Source organism: Aquarana catesbeiana, linkage group LG02 (genome assembly GCF_042186555.1).
Source record: "Aquarana catesbeiana isolate 2022-GZ linkage group LG02, ASM4218655v1, whole genome shotgun sequence".
In the NCBI taxonomy this organism is placed as follows: domain Eukaryota; kingdom Metazoa; phylum Chordata; class Amphibia; order Anura; family Ranidae; genus Aquarana; species Aquarana catesbeiana.
This window is the reverse complement of record NC_133325.1, coordinates 400,473,953-400,499,561: the sequence shown is the minus strand read 5'-3', so window position 1 is coordinate 400,499,561 and position 25,609 is coordinate 400,473,953. Positions and strand designations below refer to the sequence as shown.

Genomic DNA, 25,609 nt, shown 5'->3' with positions numbered 1-25,609 from the left:
GAGCCTTCTCTGCTCCCTTCTGACAGCTGACGACAAAAAAAAAAAAAAAAAAGTCCAGGCAGCCTGCCAAGTTTATCACATCGGAGGTAAAGAGAAACTTTGTAAGGTAGTTCTTTAGGTCAAAGGAATGAACTTCTGTCTATAAATGAGGGCTTTTAAATTTAAATGTATCGCCACAAGATGGCGTTGTGGATACAAATAGGTATGAAAGTGCCAACATCCTAAATATATTGCAAATTTATTCAAAAGAAGGAACCATGGACTTCAGAGGTACATCTGTAGCGTTAAAATACAAAATTAACTTTTATTAATCTTTAAAATTCACATTATTGACATGACATGTTAAAAACAAAACATGGTGTTTGGTCTAAACGACACCACCTAACACAACCAACTATTACCACAGTGGAACAGATCGATCAATAATGATTCAAAATGAGATAATGTAAAATGGAAGGAGCAGCTGGTTGGTGGTAGAGACATACTGAAAAAAAACTCTACATGTTACGTGCCCACTTGATATACAAGGTAATACTGACATATAATCACACTCGTAGGTTGAACTTGATGGACTTGTGTCTTTTTTTTCGACCTCACCTACTATGTAACTACGTTCGTGTTTGTTGGCCGACAGTTGTGTACCGTTTGTATGCAAGACAAGTTCCTGGCACACATCCTTCGGACAAAAGTTTGACGCGTTGTTGGCTAACAATCTGATCGTGTGTATGAGGCTTCAGTCCCTTTTTAATTACAATGATCTCTTTGAGGTGTGGAAAAGAATTAAACCCATTAGAGCCCTTTCACACTGGGGCGGCGTCGGCGGTAAAACGCCCCTATTAGCGGCGTTTTACCGTCAGTATGCGGCCGCTAGCTGGGCGCTAGTGGCCGAGAAAGGGTGCCAGCGGTATAGCCGCGCCTTCAGGGCTTTAAAAGTGTCTAAAAGTGTCTACACACACTCCCCTGGAGCTTGCTCCCAGCTGATGGTGGCTTGCATGTGGATTTTGTGAACACAAGTGGAATTTTTGAACTAAAGTGGGAGAGTTAATAACCAGGAGTTGAAAACAGGAGTTTAAACAGAAGTCTTCAAATCTGTAAGTAACATCTTAAACTTCCCTTAAGTAATTGTATTGTAACTGGGAAATTAGTGCTAGCAGGGTTGAAGGTTTTGCTCAGTGCACAGTGTGCCACATGTATGCAAAATTGGTGCAACAGCTCCAGGATGCATACCGCTGTGACAGATGTGAGCAGGTTGCCCTTCTGGAAGCTCGCATTAGAGATCTGGAGGAGCAAGTTGCAACACTGGGCAGAAAGGACAACCTTGAAGGGGGTCCTCTGCTCGCTGAGCAGGTGGTCAGTAGGGTTGATGTGGGGGGTGGAGGGGCAAGTCAGGATTATCAGATAGGAAGATGGGTTAATGTAGTTAGAGGGAGTGGAAGGGGCTCGCAGAATAGGAAGGCCAGTCCTGTGTTTGTGCATCAAAACAAATTTGCCAAGTTGGGTGAAGATGTGGAGGTGGCAAACACAGAGGTGGCAGCCCTAGATGTCACTGCTATCCCTAACAGCCGGGAGAGCAGCCCATCTAGTAAAGGTGGTGAGGGGAGTGCAGGTAGGCCTAGACAGTTGGTGGTTATAGGGGATTCTATAATCAGAAGGATTGATAGAATAATTTGTCGCCAGGATCGCCTCAACCGAATGGTTTGCTGTCTCCCTGGTGCTAGGGTTCGGCATGTGGTGGACCGGGTGGATAAATTACTGGGAGGGGCTGGGCATGACCCAGCTGTCTTGGTCCACGTTGGAACCAATGACAGTATACATGGAAGGTGGAGGCTCCTTAAGAATCAATTTAAAGAACTAGGCTGCAAGTTGAAGGGAAGGACCTCCAAGGTGATATTCTCTGAAATATTGCCTGTGCCATGCGCAACACAGGAAAGGCAGTGGGTGATTAGAGAGCTGAATGCATGGCTCAAGACCTGGTGTAGGGAGGAGGGATTTGGGTTTCTAGAGCACTGGGCTGACTTTTCATTTGGGTGCAACCTATATGCTAAAGACGGTTTGCACTTGAATGGAAGGGAGTCTGCTGTGCTGGGGGAGAGGTTTATAGGAAGGCTGGAGGAGTATTTAAACTAGGATTGAGGGGGGAGGGTGAACTAAAATTACATCAAGAAGACAGGTCAGTTAGGGGTCAGACATTAATGGAGGGTGGAATGGGGACAGATGGGGGAAGGGTTATGGCAGGTGTCAAGAAATTTCCCATGTTGCAAACAGCCATTGGAAACTGTAGTGCCATTTGTACTACTAAAAAATATATGAAAAACACCAGACCAAAATGTAATAATGCATTAAAGTGTTTGTTCACCAATGCCAGAAGTCTGCCAAGCAAAATAGGTGAGTTGGAAGCTCTGGTGCATGAAGTGAACTATGATGTAATCGGTATTGCTGAAACTTGGCTTCAATCCTCACATGACTGGGCTATTAATATTCCTGGCTATGCACTCTTTCGGAGAGACAGGGTAAAAAGGAAAGGTGGCGGGGTCTGTCTCTATGTGAGAAGTGATCTCAAAGCAAGTGTGAAAGAGGACCTGATTGATGGAGAGTGTGATGAGTCTGAAGCATTATGGGTGGAACTACATATAGATGGGCGTAGTTCAAAGTTAATCATTGGAGTTTGTTATAGACCACCCAATGTTAACGAGGAGGTGGAGACTCAGCTCCTTGCACAGATGGAAAGGGCTGCAAGGGCTGGGACAGTGATAATAATGGGAGATTTTAACTACCCAGAAATTGACTGGAGTAATGGCACTGCTGGGACAGTTAAAGGGCAAAAATTTATAAACCTAGTACAGGACAATTTTATGGTCCAGTTTATTGAGGCCCCAACTAGGAATGAAGCTCTGTTGGACCTGGTAATCTCAAACCATGCAGAGCTTATTACTAATGTGCAGATAAAGGAACACCTGGGTAGCAGTGACCATAACATGATTTCATTTGATGCTAGCTGTAAACAAGAAATACATAAGGGAAAGATAAAAACACTTAACTTCAAGAGAGCAAATTTTCCAAGGATGAGGGCTGCTCTCGAGGACTTAGACTGGGAGGGAATATTGGCAGCGATAAACATAGAACAGAAATGGGAATTCTTCAAAAAGACTGTTTGGGACCACACTGCAAAGTATATTCCCATGGGCAATAAGTTTAAAAGGCTAAAAAGAAAACCTATGTGGCTCACGGTCAAAGTTAGAAAAGCTATAAACAATAAGAAAAGAGCTTTTAAAAAATATAAAAATGAAGGAACACTAGTGTCATTTAAATGCTACAAAGAATTTAACAGAATATGTAAAAAGGAAATCAAGGGTGCAAAAATTAAAAATGAACGAGAGATCGCAAAAAATAGTAGGACAAACCCCAAAAAATTCTTCAAATATATTAATAGTAAAAAGGTCAGGTCTGAGCATGTAGGCCCTTTACAAAATAATCTAGAGTGGGTGACTGGGGACAAGGAGAAGGCTAATTTATTAAATACTTTCTTCAGCTCTGTATATACAAAAGAGCATGGGGAAGCTCATGTCCATAAGGGGGGTGGTATTGACACAGCCCCCAATGATCCACAATGGCTCAAAAGGGATATGGTCCAGAAATATTTAGACAGAATAAAGGTGGATAAAGCACCTGGACCTGATGGCATCCACCCACGGATCCTAAAAGAATTGAGCTCTGTAATTTCAAAGCCATTGTATCTAATTTTTAGGGACTCATTAATGACGGGAATAGTACCGCTGGATTGGCGCAGGGCGAACGTGGTGCCTATATTTAAAAAGGGATCAAAGTCTTTACCAAGTAACTATAGACCTGTTAGTTTAACTTCTATAGTCGGGAAGATACTGGAGCGTTTAATAAAAGACCACATAGACGAGTTCTTGCTGGAAAAAAACATTTTAAGCAACAGACAGCATGGGTTCATGAAAGACAGAAGTTGTCAGACAAACCTGATTTCTTTTTATGAAGAGGTAAGTAAAACCTTGGACAGAGGGGTGGCTGTGGACGTGGTTTATTTGGATTTTGCAAAAGCGCTTGATACAGTTCCGCACACACGGCTCATGTGTAAGTTAAAGTCTACAGGCTTGGAAATATCAGTTTGTAAATGGATAGAAAACTGGCTAAAAGACAGAATTCAGAGAGTAGTGGTTAATGATTCTTACTCTGAATGGTCTAAGGTTATCAGTGGTGTACCCCAAGGTTCAGTGCTGGGACCCTTACTCTTTAATATCTTTATAAATGATATTGGATCTGGGATCAAAAGTAACATTTCTGTCTTTGCAGATGACACCAAGCTATGCAGTGGAATAACGTCCTTACAGGATGTCTCCAATTTACAAGCTGACCTAAATGCTCTGTCTAATTGGGCGACTATGTGGCAGATGAGGTTTAATGTTGAGAAATGTAAAGTTATGCACTTGGGGGCTAAGAATATGCATGCATCATACATGCTAGGGGGAGTGCAACTGGGGGAATCTGTAGTGGAGAAGGATCTGGGGGTTTTGGTAGATCATAAGCTCAATAATAGCATGCAATGCCAAGCTGCGGTTTCCAAAGCGAGCAAAGTTCTTTCTTGTATTAAGAGAGGTATGGACTCCAGAGAGAGAGATATCATTTTGCCCCTGTTCAAATCATTAGTAAGACCTCATCTGGAATATGCAGTTCAGTTTTGGACACCAGTTCTCAAAAAGGATATCGGGGAACTGGAGAAAGTGCAGAGAAGGGCAACCAAACTGATAAGAGGCATGGGGGAGCTCAGCTATGAGGAAAGATTAGAGGAACTGAATTTGTTCACTCTTGAGAAGAGGAGAATAAGGGGGGATATGATCAACATGTTTAAATATATAAGGGGTCCATATAGTGAACTTGGTGTTGAGTTATTCACTTTACGGTCAACACAGAGGACAAGGGGGCACTCTTTACGACTGGAGGAAAAGAGATTTCATCTCCAAATACGGAAAGGTTTCTTCACAGTAAGAGCTGTGAAAATGTGGAATAGACTCCCTCCAGAGGTGGTTCTGGCCAGCTCAGTAGATTGCTTTAAGAAAGGCCTGGATACTTTCCTAAATGTACATAATATAACTGGGTACTGACATTTATAGGTAAAGTTGATCCAGGGAAAATCCGATTGCCTCTCTGGGATCAGGAAGGAATTTTTTCCCCTGCTGTAGCAAATTGGAGCATGCTCTGCTGGGGTTTTTTGCCTTCCTCTGGATCAACTGTAGGTATAGTATTGGGTATATTGGATTGTACGTTTTTTTTTTTTTTTTTTTTTTTTTTTATATGGTTGGACTGGATGGACTTGTGTCTTTTTTCAACCTGACTAACTATGTAACTATGTAGCTTTCACACTGGAATGAAAGTAGCGGCACTTTCGGGTCGGTTTGCAGGCGCTATTATTAGCGCAATAGCGCCTGCAAACCGCCCCAGTGTGAAAGGGCTCTAAAGCACCATTTTCATATTAGTATTTTATTATAAATTAGTAATTAAATAAAAATGTACTTATTTTTATATAGACTAATACAGTTTTTCTCCATTTTGTAATGCATGAACCGAATTTTTAACTGAATGATGTATGCATGTTAAAATGTAAAGTTCAGCATCAATCAAGAGTTGTGTTACAAAAGAAGTGGTGATTATATTAAAGCTAACAGAGCCTTACAAACCCATGGGCTGTTTTGTAAGTTTACTTAGGAAAATATCAATTTTATTGATCAGTAGTAGGTGATTATAGCTAAAATTCAAATTTGAATAGTGTTTTATCTTCACAGGGAATTGTTTCTTGTAAGATCCTTTTACATTTTTTCCTTAAATATTATGAAGAAGATGTAGAGTAGGCCATCCTAAGCAGTGTTTAAAGAAAACTTGAGCTCAGAGAAATATGGGGGCTGCCATTTCTGGATTCCATTAGAAAATAATAGTTGCCTAGCTTGGCATCATGAAAGTAGAAACTCTTACGCTGGCCGCTGGGTTCACACTATTGCGAATTGGATGTGGGTTTTTCTCCGCATCCAGTTCGCATGTCAGGAGCCTGTGACCGGTTGACACAGCTCTGGGACGGCTGCGGAGCGAGTTGCACAGGGGTCCTGTGCGTCTTCTAGTCCATTTCAGGTCCGAAATCTCACATGGAACAAGGACACATTGGACCCCTGCAGTGAGCCGCAGGGCGATGTGAACCCAATTTGTTTTCACTGTCAGTGATTCGCTATGAACTAAAGCTGTACTCCAGGAATACAGTCACTTTCTGAAAAGTGCCAGATTACTATGGGTTAAGTCCAGCGAGGACTTCTGTAAATAGAACTCTTTTGCAAGATCTTCTTTCACATACTGACCAAAGGCTCTTTCTCTGCCTAGTTTTTTTATTTTGAAAGTTGCTTAACCACTTACCGACCAGCTCCTATACATATACGTTGACACTTTGAAGGTGGATATCTCGGTAACGGCAGCAGCTGCTGCCACAACCAAGGTGTCCATCTTTACAGGAGCCGGTCGTGTTTCCGATAATGGTGGTCTCTGCGGCAGATTCGCCGTAAGATCACTGTTATCAGCGGTGGGAGAGGTGCCACCCCCCTCCCGCGCCCTCCGCCGCTTACCGATGCCGTCGGTAGCAGCGGAGGCGATCAGGGACATGTCACCTCCTGGGTATGGAGACGAGTGAGGCTAAGATGGCCCCTACCTGTCTCCATACCATAGGAGGGCGGAAGCGGCGTCGTAACGGCAGCTCCGCCCTTTTGTCTTAAAGGCATATTTTTTTTTTGTCATTTTTTTTCAAACGACAATTTTTTTTCCTTTTTTTTTTTGTTTTTTTTTTTTGTTTTTTTTTTTTTTTTTTGCATTTAAGTCCAAATATGAGATCTGAGGACTTTTTGACCCCAGATCTCATATTTAAGATGACCTGTCATGCTTTTTTCTATTACAAGGGATGTTTACATTCCTTGTAATAGGAATAAAAGTGATCCAAATTTTTTTTTTTTTAAATAGTGAAAAAATAAAGTAAAATAAGAAAAAAATTTTTTTAAAGCGCCCTGTCCCGACAAGCTCACGCGCAGAAGCGAACGCATACGTGAGTAGCGCCCGCATATGAAAACAGTGGACAAACCACACATGTGAGGTGTCGCTGGGACCGGTAGAGCAAGAGCAATAATTCTAGCCCTAGGCTTCCTCTAACGCAAAACATGCAACCTGTATAATTTTTTAAACGTCGCCTATGGAGATTTTTAAGCGTAAAAGTTTTTTGGCAGTTGTAATCAAATTCTGAGTTGCAGTGTAGTATTTTTTATTGTTTTTTCTTTTTTTTTTCTTCAGGGCATCAGTGAATTTATGGACCATGGAAACATATCATTTGAACTGTAAGTTTTCGTTTTATAATTGCTTTAAAACAAAATGTTTGCAGAGCCTGCCTGTTATTGAAGTTGTAGATATTTTGCCCTGTTATTACTGATCTTGTGTGTATGATAGTTATTACTACTGATTAAAGCTCAACTCCAGGCAGATAAAAAAGTATTTAAAAATAAGTAAGCCTTGAGGTTTTCTGGTTTCCTGAAAAAGTTATTTCCCTTTTTTGAAAGTTTGTTTTTTTTTTTTTTTTTTTTTTTTTTACCTGGACCTCACTCCTCCAGGAGAGGATGGATCAAACCCAGAAGATCCTCTTGGGTCCCTTGTCAGTGTTCCTGAGGAGCGTCTGCTTAGATCCAACTATCCAGAAGTGAGCTACTTCACAGAACAGTTTGTCGCGTTTCCACGCAACTCTGTTTGGCGGGTATCGGCAACTCCGGCCTGCCTGGGTCTTTCACTGGCCCCATTAATGGGGCTTCCTGCCTGGGTCCTCTGCTTTCTTCCTGGGAAGAGAACAGTCTATGTGCTTCTCTCCCTGGCATTCCTCCAAAATGGCGGTTGTGACTTTACTTGCGGTGCCCATTGAAGGTCCAGAAAGGTGGACCAAGATGGGGACAGCGATGTTTGCATTCTAGGCGTTTAAGAATATTGTGTCCACATGCTTCTCTCCCCAGGACACCTCCAAAATGACTGTTGGGACGTCACGTCTGGTGTCCATTGGAGGTCCGGAAGGGTGGACCAAGATGGCGAAGGGGATGTTTGCATTCTATTGTGTTTTCAGAGCCTGCCTCATATTGAAGTTGTGAATATTTTGCCCTGTCATTACTGATCTTGTATGTATTATAATTCAATTACTACTACTGATTTAAGCCCAATGCCAGGCAGGTAAAAAGAATTTAAAAACATCTCTTACCACCACCCACCCCCACTGCAGACAAAAAGTCCGGTGCTTGTTTGTGTAGGAGATGGGATAACACAAATTAATGCCTACTTTAATCCAGGGTCCCTTGATCTTCCTGCTGATTCTGGTTGGGATAGCCAGCCCACGAAGCCAGCCTACTTGTTATTCCCTCACCGTTCTTGATCATGTCATCAGCTCAAATGTCAGCCCAGGAGGGAAGAGCAACAAAATGGGCAGGGACTATTGGATTATACTGCTGCCTACTGGAGTATTCTGACAATAGAAAATCGTGATCAGCCTGGTATTAGACCCTTTCAGTTTGGCATGGTTTGCAGCTAGTGTCACGAGAGGGTTGATGCCCTTTCTCTACTGAAAACCTTTGAACTGTCTTTACTAGCTATTTCTTCTTCTTTTTTTTCAATTTTTTAAAATTTTATTATCATTATGCAGGATTTATATAGTGTCAACAGTTTGCACAGCACTTTACCAAAATGAAGGGAGACTATACAGTTACAATTCAAGACCAGAGGGTTGGAGCTCCTACAAGGGAAGGTTGAGTGATACAAAAGGTAGTAGCTGTTTTGGGCAATATTATGAGCTCAGGAGCCCTTCTTAGTGTTGCACATGGACAAAGTAGTCTTGTGGCATAAAATCTCATTCCTTCCTAAGGTGGTCTTTCTTCCACCTTAACCAATATATTGTCCATCCTACCTTCTGTCCTGCTTCGAAAGGGGAATTTCTCTAAACTGTCTTGATGTGGTATCCTCTTTGTACTAAAGGGTTTTCCTGGTTTCTCACTCCACCATTGCTAGGTGGATCAAACACATTATCATTCGAGTCTTAAGCTTAAAGAATAAAGTTTTCCCTGTTAGACACACTCTAATATCCATATCTAATATATACATCAGGCATATAATGCTACGATTTCCAAGGTTGCCACCTGGGCTTCTGTTCACGTGTTTAATTTCTATCAGGTTGATATGTTGTGAGCATCTCTGATGCTAGTTTCAAGCTCAAGGTGCTACAAGCTGCTGTCTAAATTTGTCAAGTCTTTCTTAACCCATTTTTACATGGTTCGGTCCCTTCAATTCAACTACTTTTGGACATCCCAAGGTGAATACTAAAGTTTCTATGTTTCATTCTGTGTGACTAAGAAAATAGGATTCTCAATTTACCAGTAAAATCCATTTCTTGGAGTATTCTATGGTACACAGGACCCTCCACTCTGTTATGATCTCCCTATTGCTTGCTACAAAACTGAGGCTGGGTGGGAGTTAGAGGTTTTATATAGGGAGTGTCCCTGCAGCCTTCTCTTTTTTTCAGTATCCATTCACCTGAAGATAGCTGCATATTACCTGTGGTAAAGACTAAAGTTTCTGTGTCATGTATCTTTTTTTTAAAGAGGAACTCCAAATAATGTAGCGACTGTCTTTTAATGTAAGGACACTTAACTGCCCAGGGATCCCGTGATGTCCTCATCCAAGCTGATTCTTCAATCTGCTTTGGGTGCAGGAGGCGGCATCTTAGGTAAGGGAAACCAGCAGTGAAGCCTTCCGGCTTCACAGCCGGTTCCCTGTTGCACTTTGTGAATGGTCCCCCGGTCTTCTGGGACTTGTGATGTGTCCCGGAAGGCTGCGGGGGGGGTCTGAACTTCCTCACAGATTGCCGCCGCGATCTGACCGTAAGTGGGAGCGAGTACCTATCAAAACCAAGGTGTCCGTCCCCCCCCCCCCCCCACTCTAAAATAAATAAAATAAAAGTTACAAATGTGGCAGTGGATGGGGAGGATGCAAATAATCATAACTTCCTCTTTTGGGTAAAGTTACGCTTTAAGAAACTTATTTTACTGGTAAGCCAAAAATCATATTTTATATTTGTTCTAGTCCTTTAATTGTTAACGTTTACTGAATATTTCATGAATCGTTTCTAAGCATACAAGGTCAGATCTGTTTATATCCATGCATTCTAAGACTTTTAAAGACTTTTATTTAATTTGTTGCATGGAAATAAACCCTACTTTTTACCTTATTTAGTGATATGGAAAATTGTGAGAAGTTTGAGATCTCAGAAACCAGCGTGAATAGAGGGCCAGAAAAGATCAGACCAGAATGTTTTGAGCTACTCAGAGTGCTTGGCAAAGGTGGCTATGGCAAGGTAAGTGAAAGAACAAAGAACTAAATTTAATTATTCAAGTTTATTACTTTGGTACAGGTTTAAAGTGACTACACATACGTGCAACAGCCTCTGAGAGCCTTTTGCTATTGGGGAGTCACAAGCCAAGCCCATCATCAGTGATCAAGTAGTAATGAAGCTTACTGCTCCATCCTGCCTTCCACACATACCTATTGGGCTATCGCGTGCGCAGTTGCACCGACCAATAGGCATGTGCAGAAGGTAGGAAGAAGCAAGCAACCTTTCACATTACCAAGAAACACCGGAGTTTTGCCTGAGATTTGACCATAGCAACTTAGAGGTTGCTTCTTTTATATACCTATTAAGTGTTTTTATACCCACATAGTTGCCTTCATCGCAATGAACTTAAAATTAAATTAAATTTGGAATTAACTACATCAAATGATTATTTTTTTTTAAAAAAGCAGGATTATAGGAGAAGAGAATATTACATAGTTACATAGTAGGTGAGGTTGAAAAAAGACACAAGTCCATCAAGTCCAACCTATGTGTGTGATTATATGTCGGTATTACATTGTATATCCCTGTATGTTGCGGTCCTTCAGGTGCTTATCTAATTTCTTGAAACTATCAATGCCCCCCCGCTGAGACCACCGCCTGTGGAAGGGAATTCCACATCCTTCCCGCTCTTACAGTAAAGAACCCTCTACGTAGTTTAAGGTTAAACCTCTTTTCTTCTAATTTTAATGAGTGGCCACAAGTCTTGTTAAACTCCCTTCTGCAAAAAAGTTTTATCCCTATTGTGGGGTCACCAGTATGGTATTTGTATAATAAAATCATATCCCCCCTCAAGCGTCTTTTCTCCAGAAAGAATAAGTTCAGTGCTCGCAACCTTTCCTCATAACTAAGATCCTCCAGACCCTTTATTAGCTTTGTTGCCTTTCTTTGTACTAGCATTTCCAGTACATGCTTCCTGAGGACTGGTGCCCAGAACTTGACAGCATACTCTAGGTGCGGCCGGACCAGAGTCTTGTAGAGTAAATTGTGTTTGTGCGCACTAAAATCCCCCCCCCCCCCCCCCTTTTTTTTTTTTTGCATTGAGTAATTATATATGAAATACTGTATATAAAGAGTCAAAAATTGTGTGAGTCTGCAAAAAAAATTGTCAACGGGGAACACTTTAACCACTTTCGGATTGCCCACCGCGGATATACTGCAGCAGGGTGCTCTGGCTGCGCGAACCGACGTACCTGTATGTTGGTCCGTGCATAGGATACAGCATGCGCCGTCGGAAGTCGCCACCCACGATTGCGATGAAGAGAGGCAGAACGGGGATCTGCCTATGTAAACAAAGCGGATCCCCGTTCTGTTGGGAGGGGAGAGAGAGAGAGATCAGCTGTTGCTAGTGATCAGAAACAGCAACCTCTCTACTCCCCAGTCAGTTTGTCCCTCTGACAGTTAGAAAGCACCTCCCTAGGGAACACTTAACCCTTAGATCACCCCTAGTGTTAACCCCTTCCCTGCCAGTGCCATTTATACAGTGATCAGTGCATTTTTATAGCACTGATCACTGTATTGGTGTCACTGGTCACCAAAAAGTCACTTAGGGTTGTATTTGTCTGCTGCAATGTCGCAGTCCCCCTAAAAATCGCTTATCCCCACCATTACTAGTAAAAACAATTTTTAAAAAGTCCCTAAATCTTTCCCCTATTTTGTAGATGTTATAACTTTTGTGCAAACCAATCAATATACGCTTATTGCGATATTTTTGGTTTAAAAAAAAAAAATGTAGCAGAATACATATTGGCTTAAACTGATGATGAATAAATTATTATTTTTTAATATTTTTTTTTTGTATATGCATTATAGAAGAAAGTAAAAAAGTCTTTTTTTTTTTTTTTTTTCAAAATTGTCGGTCTTTTTTTGTTTATAGCGCAAAAAAAAAAACGCAGAGGTGATCAAATACCACCAAAAGATGGCATTTTTTTGATTTGTTGGGGAAAATTTTTTTGGGTACAGCGTCGCATGACCGCGCAATTGTCAGTTTACCGCTTCAGTGACGGAAGATTTTACCCCCTTCCTGTCCAGAGCGCTTTTTGCGATTCGGCACTGCGTCGCGTTAACTGACAATTGCGCGGTCGTGCAACATTGCTCCCTAACAAAATTGACGTTCTTTTTTTTTCCCACAAATAGAGCTTTCTTTTGGTGGTATTTGATCAGCTCTGTGGTTTTTATTTTGTGCGCTATAAACAAAAAAAGCGACAATTTTGAAAAACGCAATATTTTTTACTTTTTGCTATAATAAATATACCCCAGAAATATATAAACTATTTTTTTTTCCTCAGTTTAGGCCGATATGTATTCTTCTACATATTTTTGGTAAAAAAAATCGCAATAAGCGTATATTGATTGGTTTGCGCAAAAGTTATAGCGTCTACAAAATAGGGGATAGTTTTTGGCATTCATATTAATTTTTTTTTTTTTTTTTTTTACTAGTAATGGCGGAGATCTGCGTTTTTTATCGGGACTGTGACATTATGTCAGACACATTGGACAATTTTGACACATTTTTGGGACCATTAGCATTTATACAGCGATCGGTGCTATAAAAATGCATTTTATTTACTGTAAAAATGTCACTGGCAGGGAAGGGGCTAACTCGGTGGGGGGATCAAGGGGTTAATTGTGTTCCCTAGTGTGTGTTCTAACTAAAGAGGGGAGGGGACTGTGTACGGGAGATGACAGATCGCTGTTCACACTCATGTCTGAACAGACTATCTGCCTCTTCTGCCCTCAGAAAAGCAGAAACTGTGTTTACACACACCGGTCCTTTTTCTCCATGTGTCAGCGGTGATCGCAGGAGCCCGGTGGTGATCGTGACTGGCAGGCACTCACTTCGGCTCCCGGGGGCAAGCAACGGGCCCGCGCCCCTAGTGGCCACAGCGCAACGTAACTAGGGCTGCGGAAATTAATGATTAATTCCTCGATTAATCGTTCATTTTTTGATCGGTAGGCTGCCTGCCCGCTTTGGGCCAAGCTGTGACTGCAGCGCTCCGCTCCCTCCTCCACTATATGTCATACACAGTCTGCGGGCATCTTCCGCTGTGTGTCTCCGAGCTGAGTGTGAAAACTTTGGCTGCGCTGTGAGAAAAATCCTGCCCTCCTCCTAGATCAGCTCGTGTGATAGAAGCAGTGTTCTGTCTATCACACGAGCTGATCTAGGAGGAGGGCGGGACTTTTCTCACAGCGCGGCCAAAGTTTTCACTCAGCTCCGAGACACACAGCGGGAGATGCCCGCAGACTGTGTAATCCAGGCACAGGCACTGACTACAGTGAGGCTGCGGTTATGGGCCCGGCGGAGTTTGACGTGTGACGTCCTAGCCATGCCTTGCTATGTCCGGCTTCGGTAAAAAGAAAAAAAAAAATATGGAAGATTGGAAATGTTTTATCAACAAATACACAATGTCTAGCCTGCTAGGGTGCTATTCTGTCCTGTTATTACAAAACGTAGCACTTTAATGTCAGTGTGTACTTTACTCATGGAAGTTCACTTAAAGCGGAGTTCCACCCAAAAATGGAACTTCCGCTTTAAGGGCCAGTTCACACCACATGCAGTCCAGTGCATTTTTTTCTGCATCAAAAAGCATACAAAGTAGGTTATATGGTTTTCAATGGCATAGTTCACACCCGTGCGTTCCAGTTCCAGAAAAAAATAGTAGAACATGCTGCATATTTCCTGCACTGGACTGTACTGGAACGCTGTAAAAGGCATCAAAAACTCACGGGAACGCACCTAAACGCACTGGAACACCCATGTTCTTATTTAAGGTGGAGGGAAAAATGCACTGGACTACATGAAAAATGCACTGGATCGCATCAAAAACACGCATGCAAAAAAGCATCTGGAGCGCAATCCGTACTGCGCTTCTATGGTGTGAACTGGCCCTAAGGGAAAGTGACCCCCTGACATGCCATATTTGGCATGTCATTTTTTGGGGGGGGAGCTGAAACCCTCTTTTAAGAGGGTTTCAGCTCCCACTTCCTCCCGGAGCACCGCAGCGCCGGAAGTTAGTTCGCCTCTCCCCCCTCTCGGCAATCAACACGTCACAGGTCCCAGATGATTGCCCGGCCGGTCGCAGCGAGGTTCGCACATGCGCAGCACGTTCACAGCCTGGTGCCCACAGTGACAATGCCGGCGCCGCAGAAAGGAGGGGGAGACGAGCGGGGCTTCGTTCCCCCGCATCACTGGACCCTGGGACAGGTGAGTGTCCAATTTATTAAAAGTCAGCAGCTGCAGTATTTGCAGCTGCTGACTTTTTTAATTCTTTTTTTTTTTTTTGCAACTCCGCTTTAACTGCTCCCTCACTGGCTTCATATACTTTGCTTCCGTTCGCTCCCCTTCCTTCCACATGACTGCACTGGTGCTTAGTTACTGTCTGTTTGGGCAAGCATCACACTCATATGGGAACAGGGAGAAAGTCTAAATCCCAATTTCCAAGTCATGGCTTGGAGCTTAAGGTGTCCTTTCTTGCTCCCTGCATCCAGGGGAGCAAAGGGGCGTAAAGTTTGCTACTGGAGAGTGCATAAAATAGCCTTTTGTGACCTGCATGGGCAAAAATCCCTTAAGGGGACCAGAATGCAAAAGTGAAGGTTTGCTATAAGTTACTAAAAAAGGAGAAATTTAAAGGGGTTGTAAAGGTAATTTTTTTTTTTTATTTAAAATAACAAACATATCATACTTACCTTCACTGTGCAGCTCGTTCTGCACAGAGTGGCCCCGAACCTGGTCTTCTGGGGTCCCTCGGCGGCTGTTTCAGCTCCTCCCCGCAAGCATTTACCACCTTAATGCGAGCTCCCTCGCATGGTGGTGAGTGCTTGCGGGCGCGCTCCCGTGATACAGCCGGCGGCTATAGCCGCTCGCTGTATCACTCGGCCCCGCCCCCCGGCGCGCCACGTCATCGGATGTGATTGACAGCAGCGCGAGCCAATGGCTGCGCTGCTTTCAATCCATCCACTGCAGCCAATCAGCGACCAGGCTGAGCTGCAATGAGGACGAGCAGCGAAGATTCGAGGCGTCAGGTAAGTAAAACGGGAGGGCTGGGGGCGGCGGTACTGTCAAAAGTTTTTTCACCTTAATGCATAGAATGCATTAAGGTGAAAACATTTTTATCTTTACAACCCCTTTAAAGCGGTATGAAACCCAAAGCCAAAAATTTGATATATTGCAGCTTACCAATCATTAGATGTGGTGGCTGCATCTGATAATTTTTTTTTTTTTCTTCTTTTCCCCCCCTCTGTTTTCACCTAGTGATCTGACCAGTGACACACCTCCTGTATTAGAGTGCCCCCGCTCTGGATGAAGGAGCAACAGACACCTTTTAGACGGCAGCATTGTCAGTATAGGGGGAAAGGGAGTGTTGGAAGTGCTAGCAGATTTAGATGCCTTTTTAATTGAATCTGAACTCCAGCTCACACTTTATAAGCAGATACAATAAACAATACTTTCCTTTTGAGATAAAGGTTTTACATAAAAGCTGACCATTGTAAGCAACCCTGTCAGTAGTAAATTGTTTGTCTCCACCCTGTGACTGCTACATCTGTAGGACAGCTTGTTCTGTTAAAACAGGTTTGCTGTCAGGATCACCAGACGAAAATAGCCTAAAAAAAAAATGAATGCAAGCAACACATCTAAGAATTGGTAAGCTGCATTATGTTTGCTTTTGGGTTTAATACTGCTTTAAATGTGTCTAAGCAGTACCCTGAAAATGTAACTTTTTTTCTGTAATTCCTCTTTTTAAAGTGGTTGAAAACCTCACAAATGTAATCGTACAATTAAATAGACATTACCTATAAGCATTTGAGCTTAGTCTGGTAGCTTGAAGCAATCCCCTTCTCCAGAAATCCTCCCTGCTCTTCTGCTTCTGTTTTTCTATTAACCAATTCCTACCAGCTTTCTCCTGATTAGCACCGGTGTAGCTGTTTCTTAGTTGTAGGAGTATTATATAACTCTTATCCATTTGTCACAACCCTCACTGCTGTCATTGGCAGAGCTGACATGGTCACTGGCACCTGTGTATTCCCCTGGATGTACTCAGGAGACATGCCCACAGATGGCAGGTAGCTGTTCATGTTTTTGAGCTGAGGAGGCTTGAGGGGTGTGTGACATCACGTCTCCGCCTACTATTCTCTGGTCCTAAGCCACGCCCACAGACCAGAAGTTTTAGGAGAGCTGATGCAAGCTAAGGGAGCCTTTTTCTGAGGTACAGTCACAGCTGTATGTTTAAATGCGTTGATTTATGATGGTTTATTTTTTTAAATTTGCATTTAAAACCACTTTAAAAATATATAAACAAACAAATTGCAGAACACATACTCACCATGTGAGGGTGTCTATGCATTCCTGTACCTACAGTAGAGTTGCATGATTATGGCTAAAATGAGAATCACAATTTTTTTTGCTTAGAAGATAGTTCGTGATTCTCGCACGTAACATCATCTTTCACATTAAAACAAAAAATTGGGCTAACTTTACTGTTTTTTTTTTTTTTTTTTTTTTTTTTTTTAATTGAAGTGTATTTTTTCCCAAAAAATTATGTTTGAAAGACCTCTGGGCAAATACAGTGTGACATAAAATATTGCAGCAATTGACATTTTATTCCCTGGGTCTCTGCTAAAATATATATAATGTTTGGGGGTTCCAAGTAATTTTCTAGCAAAATATTGATTTTAACTTAAGAAAGAAGAGTCAGAAAAAGATTTAGACTTTAAGTGGTTAAACTTCCTGCATTTACAGCTGTTAAAAACTTGACAAACTGCCTGGATTTTTTTTTCACACAAAAGTTTATCCCTTTGATCTAAGAAGGAAGAGTTAGTTACAATGTTTCATGTCAAAAACTTGGCAGAATGCCCCGATGTTTTCTTTTGACAGCTGAGTGAGCAGATAAGTCTCTCCGCTTATAATTGGCAAACTCTGCAATAGAGATCGTCAGGGGGGTTGAATAGAGATCACGATTTTTTTTAACGATTAATTGTGCAGCTCTAACCTACAGGTACTGTGTCCTCTGACTGTGAAAATAGGCTCATACATTTTTAAAATGTGCGTGTTCAGCTGATGGGATAACTCCTTTTTAGTGAGGTAAAAACACACAACACAAAGTAATATACTGCATGATTTTGAGTTGAACTTTATATCTGTGTGATATAACTTGTCTTCTGTGAACATTTTCTGAATGTCTTTTTATGTGTAGGTTTTTCAAGTAAGAAAAGTAGCTGGAGCTCATACTGGAAATATATTTGCCATGAAAGTTCTAAAAAAGGTAAATCTTTGGTTTACTACAGTATTTGCTATACAAAGTATTGAGTACCTTATGTTTGTCCCACTTGGATCTTTGGTTTCATTTAAATGTCAATTTTTAATATGGGTTAAACTTTGAACTTTGTCCTGATAATGCACTTATAAAATATTTGTGGAAGTTCTCCATAGAAAAATGTGTTTATTCTTCACATGTCGCACCCCCTCCTCTTGGGGTAATACAAAATGACCCCCTAAGTAGTGCGGCAGACTTCACAGTGTGGACTTTTTGAGCACCTTTTTTTACTATTATGACTAGAGGTCGACCGATATGGGTTTTTCTCTGGCCGATGCCGATATTTAGAAATCACAGTGGCCGATATATGATGCCGATTTTTTTTTTTTTTTTTTTTTTTTTTTTTTGAGCCGATATGTTAGGCTGTTTTTTTTTTTTTCCCCCTTCATCTCATAAAATCTAACAGTTAGACCCCTTTGACAATGGGGTTTTTTTCAGATGCTTTTGGGCTAAAAATAGTGCCTGTAAAGTGCCTGCAAAACAGCTCCCCTGCAGTCTTGTCGAGTGCTTTCACACTGAGGCGATACGCTGGCAGGATGTTAAAAAAAAGTCCTGCAAGCAGCACCTTTGGAGCGGTGTATACCACTGCTCCACCACTCCTGCCCATTGAAAGGAATGCGCACCGCTACCGAAGCGCCTGCAAAGCGTTTCGGCAGCGGCGCATTTAACCTCTTCCTCGGCCGCTAGCTGGGTTATAAGCACCCCACTAGCAGCCGAATGGCGCCGCTAAAACTAGCAGTGTTTTACCATCAACGCACGCCTGCTCCAGTGTGGAAGCAACCTTAAGTAATAAGTGATACAGAAATTTTTTTTTATTGTAAACATTTATTAAACTAAACAAACCTCCAATCAGTACACTTGTATGTATAATTTAGTTTTTTTTTTGCTTTTTTTTTAATCTATCTCAAATATTAAATACACAAAAACAGGTAATCAAAACTTTTGGATGAGAAAAAATGGGCTAACTTTACTGCTTAGTTTTTTTTTTTTTTTTTTTAAATTCATTAGTGTATTTCTTTCAAAAAAGATTGCGTTTGAAAGACCGCTGCGCAAATTTCGTGTGACATAAAATATTGCAACAACCGCTATTTTATTCCCTAGGGTCTCTGCTAAATTTTAGATAGATATATATATATATATATATATATATATATATATATATATATATATCTATCTCTATCGATAGATAGAGATATATATATATATATATATATATATATATATATATATATATATATATATATATATATATAATGTTTGGGGGTTCTAAGTGAATTTCTAGCAGAAAATACAGGATTTTTACTTGTAAGCAACAAATGTCAGAAAAGATTTAGTCTTTAAATGGTTAAACTGAAAGCTTCTATACACAGAGTTCAGTCCATTGATAAGTGTAAACATTGTATCTCTTCAGGTTCTTTTATCAGACTTGGCAGGCTGCCCAGAGAGGAGAGAAGGCTTCACACAAGACTTCAGGCAACTTGCATTGACTTCTATTACAGAAGTCATTTGCAAGTCGCGCTGAAGTCATAATCAGCCTTTTTTATCAGCACAGTCTGTCGATGCCGATTAAATAAAAAACGCCAAATATCAGCCGATATATAGGTCGACCTCTAATTATGACACTCCTTGTTGGAACAATTTTGTGAGTATTGTTTACGGTATATAGATTAATTCTTGATTCATTTTGCAAGCCTTTATTTCAAAACAAATTTTACGTGATATCACACTTTTTTGGTTAGCGCTGCTCTTTTATGTTTTTTTGCAGGTACTGCCTATTGTCCATTGAGCAGACATGCAGATTCTGTCTGCTCCCAATTTTTATAATCTTCTTGAGTTAGTTGAACCTAGATGAGATTTGTGGAGGTGCTGTTTTTCTTACTCCAGCTTCAATGAAAGGAATTGACAAGACCCCTAATGTCTACCCTGCCTTTCACTGTAGTTAATCAAACATAGATCCTACTTAATGAGCTGCTTTCCTGACCACAGCAACCAGGGGAATGACCAGTCTGAATTTGGAAGTTCGATTTACTTGTCTCTTTCCAGTTCATTTATGACAGAGAAGATCGGTGGGATAAATGTTTAGTTTTGTCAAAAAAAAATTATATAGATGTTGTGCGCTGAAACTTATTCCTATATATGGAGATTTCAGCCCTGCACACTTATTGCACCCCCAGGCCAGTCTGCACAATCTCCCCCGGATAAGTTCACACTCCTTATCTCATCTGCATAGGAGATTATTTCTCCTGGCTATGGCCCTGCCTCCAGGCAGGTGTCTGCAGTTCCTCGACAGAGGATTTGTGTGTGTGTGTGTGTGTGTGTGTGAAAAGATCCTGTGACAGGACTGCAGGTAAAATATAAAATGCTTTTGTTTTCTGCTTTCCTGTTTGAACAAGCATAGTATGTACACTTTCCTCGCTGTTTCTGTGTTCCATGCTGTTGATACTTTGCCGTAACAGGGGATGAACTTCCACAGATGCTGCCATTCCTATGGCAACTTGTAAACAACAATGTGCACCCACAGTTTGCTTCCTGCACGGGCACGAGACTAGGAAGTGCATATTGGGTAGCCAGCAGCACAGAAATCAGCTGGCCCAGCCTGAGAGGAGGAGGACGTTATTTTCTCCACATACCACTTCATCCAGGTTTTCTGTTGTCTTTTCCCCCCTTGGGCTCTGCTTTGGGGATGACACTAACCAATGTAGAAAAGTAGCTTGGATTGGTGGTTTGATATTTGATCTTTCCATCACAGGTCCTCTTCCATCGGTTAAAAACGCGATCTTATTTACTCTCTATGGTCATCAGATGATCCTTTGGCTGGGTTCGCCTCCTGATTTATGTGGTTCAAACATTAGAGTTTATATTCAATGTATTATTCAAATTTTTTGAAAGATCTATACACAGTGCCTGATAAATATTAATCTCCTGAAGAAGCCACAGCATGTGGTGAAACATGTTGAGAAATAAATCCTTCGGTTTCACTATCAAAAACTGTATTGTTACATTGAATGTAAACTTTTTTTATAGACATGTTTTTATCAATTTTTCTAAATGTGAATTTTTTACATAATTTCTGTGTCACCTATTGCACCTTTAAAGTCCCAGTTCCTTATATTGTCTTTATACTGTATTACCTAAAGGATGTGGTGCCAATATATGTGTTAGATGCGAGGCAATCACTTACATTTCTCCTTTGGTTAATAACAGCAGTTTCCTTCCATTCATTAATCTTATCTAAGATATTGTGATTAAGGCTGTACCACAATATAACTAGTGGCTGATCAGAGCATCTTCACCAAGTGAAAGTTTTGTATAAATGGTAGCAACACACAGCTGAGCAACAGCCTATTTGATGCTGCAGGTTACCAGCCTTTGAAGTTATGTGGGACAGTGTTCAGTTAATAACATCAGAAAAATGTCAGATGTCCAGTGGCCTCTGTACCACTGTGCCCAACAAACAGGTAATTGCTACCTACATTTGTCTATGTAGTCTCTCATGAAAATGATAATCTTTAATGTCATCCTCCTTTCTTGTTAGCTTGCTTTTGTCTTTACACTCTAAGAATGTAGACATTTTCTCATTTGCTCAGAAATATCTGCAGACCCTTTTAATATCTCATTACATATACTGTACAAACTCCTGCTTAAAGAAAGAAAATTTAGGATGATTAAAATCAGGGAATTTTTTAAAGATGCTGGCTCTGGAGTAGTTATCATTATTTTGGTTTCTCTACCAAGTGTGTCACTGATTTGGTCAAGTGTGCTAGGTTAGAGTTAATCATGAAATGGAAGCCTGTACTTTTAAAACTAAGTCTGTGGAAACTCCCTTGTTTATTTACTAGTTCCCTAAAGTGGTTGTACACCTTAGGCATGAAATATGAACAAAGCATATCCCTCTATAGTGTGTACTTGTCTCGATCCAGAGCACTAAGTTTTATGTTTCTCTACTGCTTTGTTCCTTTGCTGTTCTGACATTGAGAGAAAATTGGTAAAGGGAGGGACCTCCAGTATATTGACAGCCTCAGCTCTGTTCCTGTGTGCTGTGTGAAGGGGCGTGTGTGTCTCCCCTCCAATCAGCTCTCCTCACTGAGTTCTGCAGAGTGTAACTTCAGCTCTCTGCCCCCTGTTTTTTCTGCACACTCAGACAAGATTTATAATTCGGCACTTTTGAATTGATGTAGAGGAGAGAAGACTGCAGATGGACACAACTTTATGTAGAAGGACTTTTTCATTTCTGTGTATCACCTGAAGCCAGTCACTTCACTGGGTATACGGACGGGTTTAAAATCGGGGTCGACCGATTATAGGTCAGAAGCGTGCTGATATTGGTCAGACCTTCTCCCCCTGTCCCAGTACGGCGCTCGTTGCAGTCTCTGCCATTCTCTTTCAGCGGTACGGCGGGCAGCAGAGAAGTGACCTCTCTCACTGCCTGCCTCGCATCACTGCTTTTACGCCCCTACAGCAGGGCCGTGAAGGCTGCAGTAGCTCGAGCGAACAGAGAGCAAGTTACATTACTCGATGCGGGAAGGAGCTACTAGTGCTGCCGGGGGACCCAAGAAAAGGAGGACCAGGACCACTCTGTGCAAAACGAACTGCACAGTGGAGGTAAGTATGACATGATTTTTTTTTTTTTTTTAAAAAGATGGTTTACAACCTCTTTGAAGGATAATTGCAGAACTACATAAAGTCAGTTTTAAGCTTGCATGGCCTTTCTAACAGACACTTTTTGAATCAAAATTGGCTTGGCTTCCACAGCATGCATGCCGTATGTAGTTGCAGCCTCCTGTTGTAATGAGTACATTATTTTGCCCATAAACTGCAGACAGGTTGATGGGGGGGGGGGGGGGGCGCCTCAGGCTGCCTGTCATGTTGCACGGGCAAGCCAGAGGCCAGAATTAATCCACGTATGTTCATCATGTGGCTCTGCCAGTGCTGGTAATAGGAGTGGTGGCAGATCCCATGCACAGCACACATGCAGGTACTGATGGAGTTACAAAGTCCTTATTTACTGTTGGCAAGGCAGCTGATAACTTTGTGTTTACAAAGTCACCGCCAATGTTGACTATTGACCAGCGTATGTGTCTCTCTTCTGCTAACACAGATTGGCTCACATTCACAGGTTTTTAACCTATTGGACCACTAAACTATTAGATTTCCAATTGTGTATCAGGATTTTTTTTTTTTTTTTTTTTTTTTTTTACAATGGCCTTCATCTACTTAAAGCGTTTGTTAACAAAACGAAATAGTTCCTGTCCCTTTTTTAAAGCGTGTTATACTGTGCTATGTCATTTGGCCCCCCCGTATCACCTGTAATATCTTGCTGGGTTCTGCCCTCCCCCCTGTAAGCTGACCACAGTACATCATGGCTGCTAAGCCCTGACACCGTGATCAGCTTACATGCCTCCGTCAGCCGCAGCTCTCCTGTCTCTCCTTTGTCCTCTCTCCCCCTCCCTGTCGGCTCCTGTGACAGTGCCCGCCCCTGCAACTCCTGCTGCTCTCATAACTATTAAAATCTTACATAATCCTCCTTGTTCCCTAATGACAGGAGCTCCTGCCTCTGATTTTATATATATATATATATATATATATATATATATATATATATATATATATATATATATATATATATATATATATATATATATATATATATATATATATATATATATATATAATAAATTTTCACAGTGGCACTATATATAGGGATATATATATATATATCCTCCTTTACCGTATTTCAGAGCGGCTCCATGTGATCGGCCGGCACTCTCTCTCCTCTCCTCCTCGCGTCCTGGCTGACATCAGCGGGGCAATCTTGGCCCCGCCCACTGCTTCTGTCAGCCGGGCAGAGGAGAGAGCCACGTCTGGTCAAGTGATCGCAGGGACCGCTCTGAAATACGGTTAAGGAGGCTTTTTTTTTTTTTTTTTATAAAACAGATGAGCTCCTGTCATTGGGGAACAAGGAGGATTATGTAAAGCAAAGTGGGTTAACCACTTTAAGTAAAATATAAATCCCAAATGTAATCATTTTTAAACGCTTTTTTTTCTTTTAATCTGCTGCATATTTGTGCTGCTGATTTCTTGCAGCCTCTCAGTTTACATGCATTTCAGTGACAGCTGCATGCCATTTCTCACTTGGTGTAAACCTTGGACCATGTCTGATTGTCTGTACAACGTGTGCTGCAATGGCTAATACAGTCTTAATGAGAATCCCATGGGACAGTGTAACAGCAAAGGAGAAAGGGATAGAGCTTTATCACTCCATAACAGGAAATGCCTGAACAAGGATCCTTGATGGCCAGGTCACCAAGTGTTATTTAAATTAAAGCTGAAGAATTAAAAACGGTGAAAATTTGAAATTGGATAGAAGAGAAACTGTAGGATAAAAGCAAAGCCAGTTTAGATAATTTAGGTATCCCAGTATATACAGAGGTTTGGATTAATAATTGTTTTTTTTTTTCTCCAGGCTATGATTGTAAGAAATGCAAAAGACACGGCACACACAAAAGCTGAGCGGAATATCTTAGAAGAAGTAAAGCATCCTTTCATTGTGGACTTGATCTATGCCTTTCAAACTGGTGGAAAACTCTACCTCATTCTGGAGTATCTTAGTGGTCAGTTCTCCAAATAGTCCAGATCATAGATTACTGTTTATATTTTTTTTTTTATTTACATTGCCAGTGTATTGCATTGTTTACCCCCTTTTTCTCCACAATAGTTCAGACTTTTATGTTGAATATTATAATTAATTACTGTGTTGAACTCAGGTGGGGAGCTCTTCATGCAGCTGGAAAGAGAAGGGATATTTATGGAAGATACCGCTTGGTGAGTAAAGTACAATGAATTTCTAAATGTTTTTTTTTGTTTTTTTTCTTTTAATCAAGTTTCTAAATACACGGCAAAGAAATATGTTAAGGATCAGATACATTTATAAAGATTGAGACGTATGCGACCATGAAAGAGAAGGACATGGCTGTCTGGGTAACAGGTTACTAACAAAACCACATTCTGACCTTATCGCTCTGTTCACACTAGTGTGATTTCAAATGTGACTTGAGTTGCACAGAATCCCATAACAAATGAAATTGCCATGTTTTCAGTGGTGCCTGTTTACATTGATGCAACTTAGCACAGAGCAATTTTGTAAAAGGTTTCTGCACTACATTGGTGCAATTCAGCACGATTTTGGCACCATAGAATATGCAAACCAATTCAAAGTCGCATCCAGGTTGCGCTACATGGTTGTACTGAATGTTAGATCAAAATCTGATCGCAGTAGGGTGAACCTAGCCTTAAAGTTTAGATCTTTTAAAGTTTCAAAGTTTTTTTTTTTTTTTTTTCATTTATTTTCAAACCATGTATGGGCCAGCTCTACACTGAACTAGGGGTGCGCCGAATGGAAATTTTGGTACCGAAAATGAAGGATGCACTAGGCCGAAAACCGATACCGAAAATGACAGTTTTTAAAAAATATTTAGATTTTTATATACAATTGTATTTAAATTTTACTTTTTAATTAATATCAATTTAAATTAATATGAATTTATTGGTGGCCATTATTGGTACCTTTAGTGCAAGAAAAGCTAAAAAAAAATGCAGTCTCTAACCATCTCTTGTATAATGTCCACAGTCTCTAACCATCTGATACAGGAGATGGTCAGAGACTGCAGACATGGTACAGGAGATGGTCAGAGACTGCAGACATGGTACAGGAATGATACAAGAGATCAATGCAGCCTCGCCAGTGCCTGTCAGATGCAGCCTCACTAGTGCCCGGATCAGAGCGGCGATCTCCGTGTGTCACAGAGCTGTATTTGCCCAGGCCGCAGTAACAGTGTCCCGC

The 25,609-nt window shown here is 41.2% G+C and overlaps 1 protein-coding gene across 2 annotated transcripts in view; it reads left to right on the top strand.

The window, feature by feature from the left end:
- RPS6KB1 (ribosomal protein S6 kinase B1) overlaps positions 1–25,609 on the top strand; it is an 80,057-nt gene that overhangs the window by 14,497 nt on the left and 39,951 nt on the right. For both annotated transcript variants that reach the window (XM_073615262.1, XM_073615263.1), the window contains exons 2-6: positions 7,339–7,382; positions 10,303–10,423; positions 17,650–17,718; positions 24,233–24,380; positions 24,534–24,591. In XM_073615262.1, the coding sequence (XP_073471363.1) occupies positions 7,339–7,382; positions 10,303–10,423; positions 17,650–17,718; positions 24,233–24,380; positions 24,534–24,591 (440 nt within the window). The remainder of the gene's footprint in view (positions 1–7,338; positions 7,383–10,302; positions 10,424–17,649; positions 17,719–24,232; positions 24,381–24,533; positions 24,592–25,609) is intronic.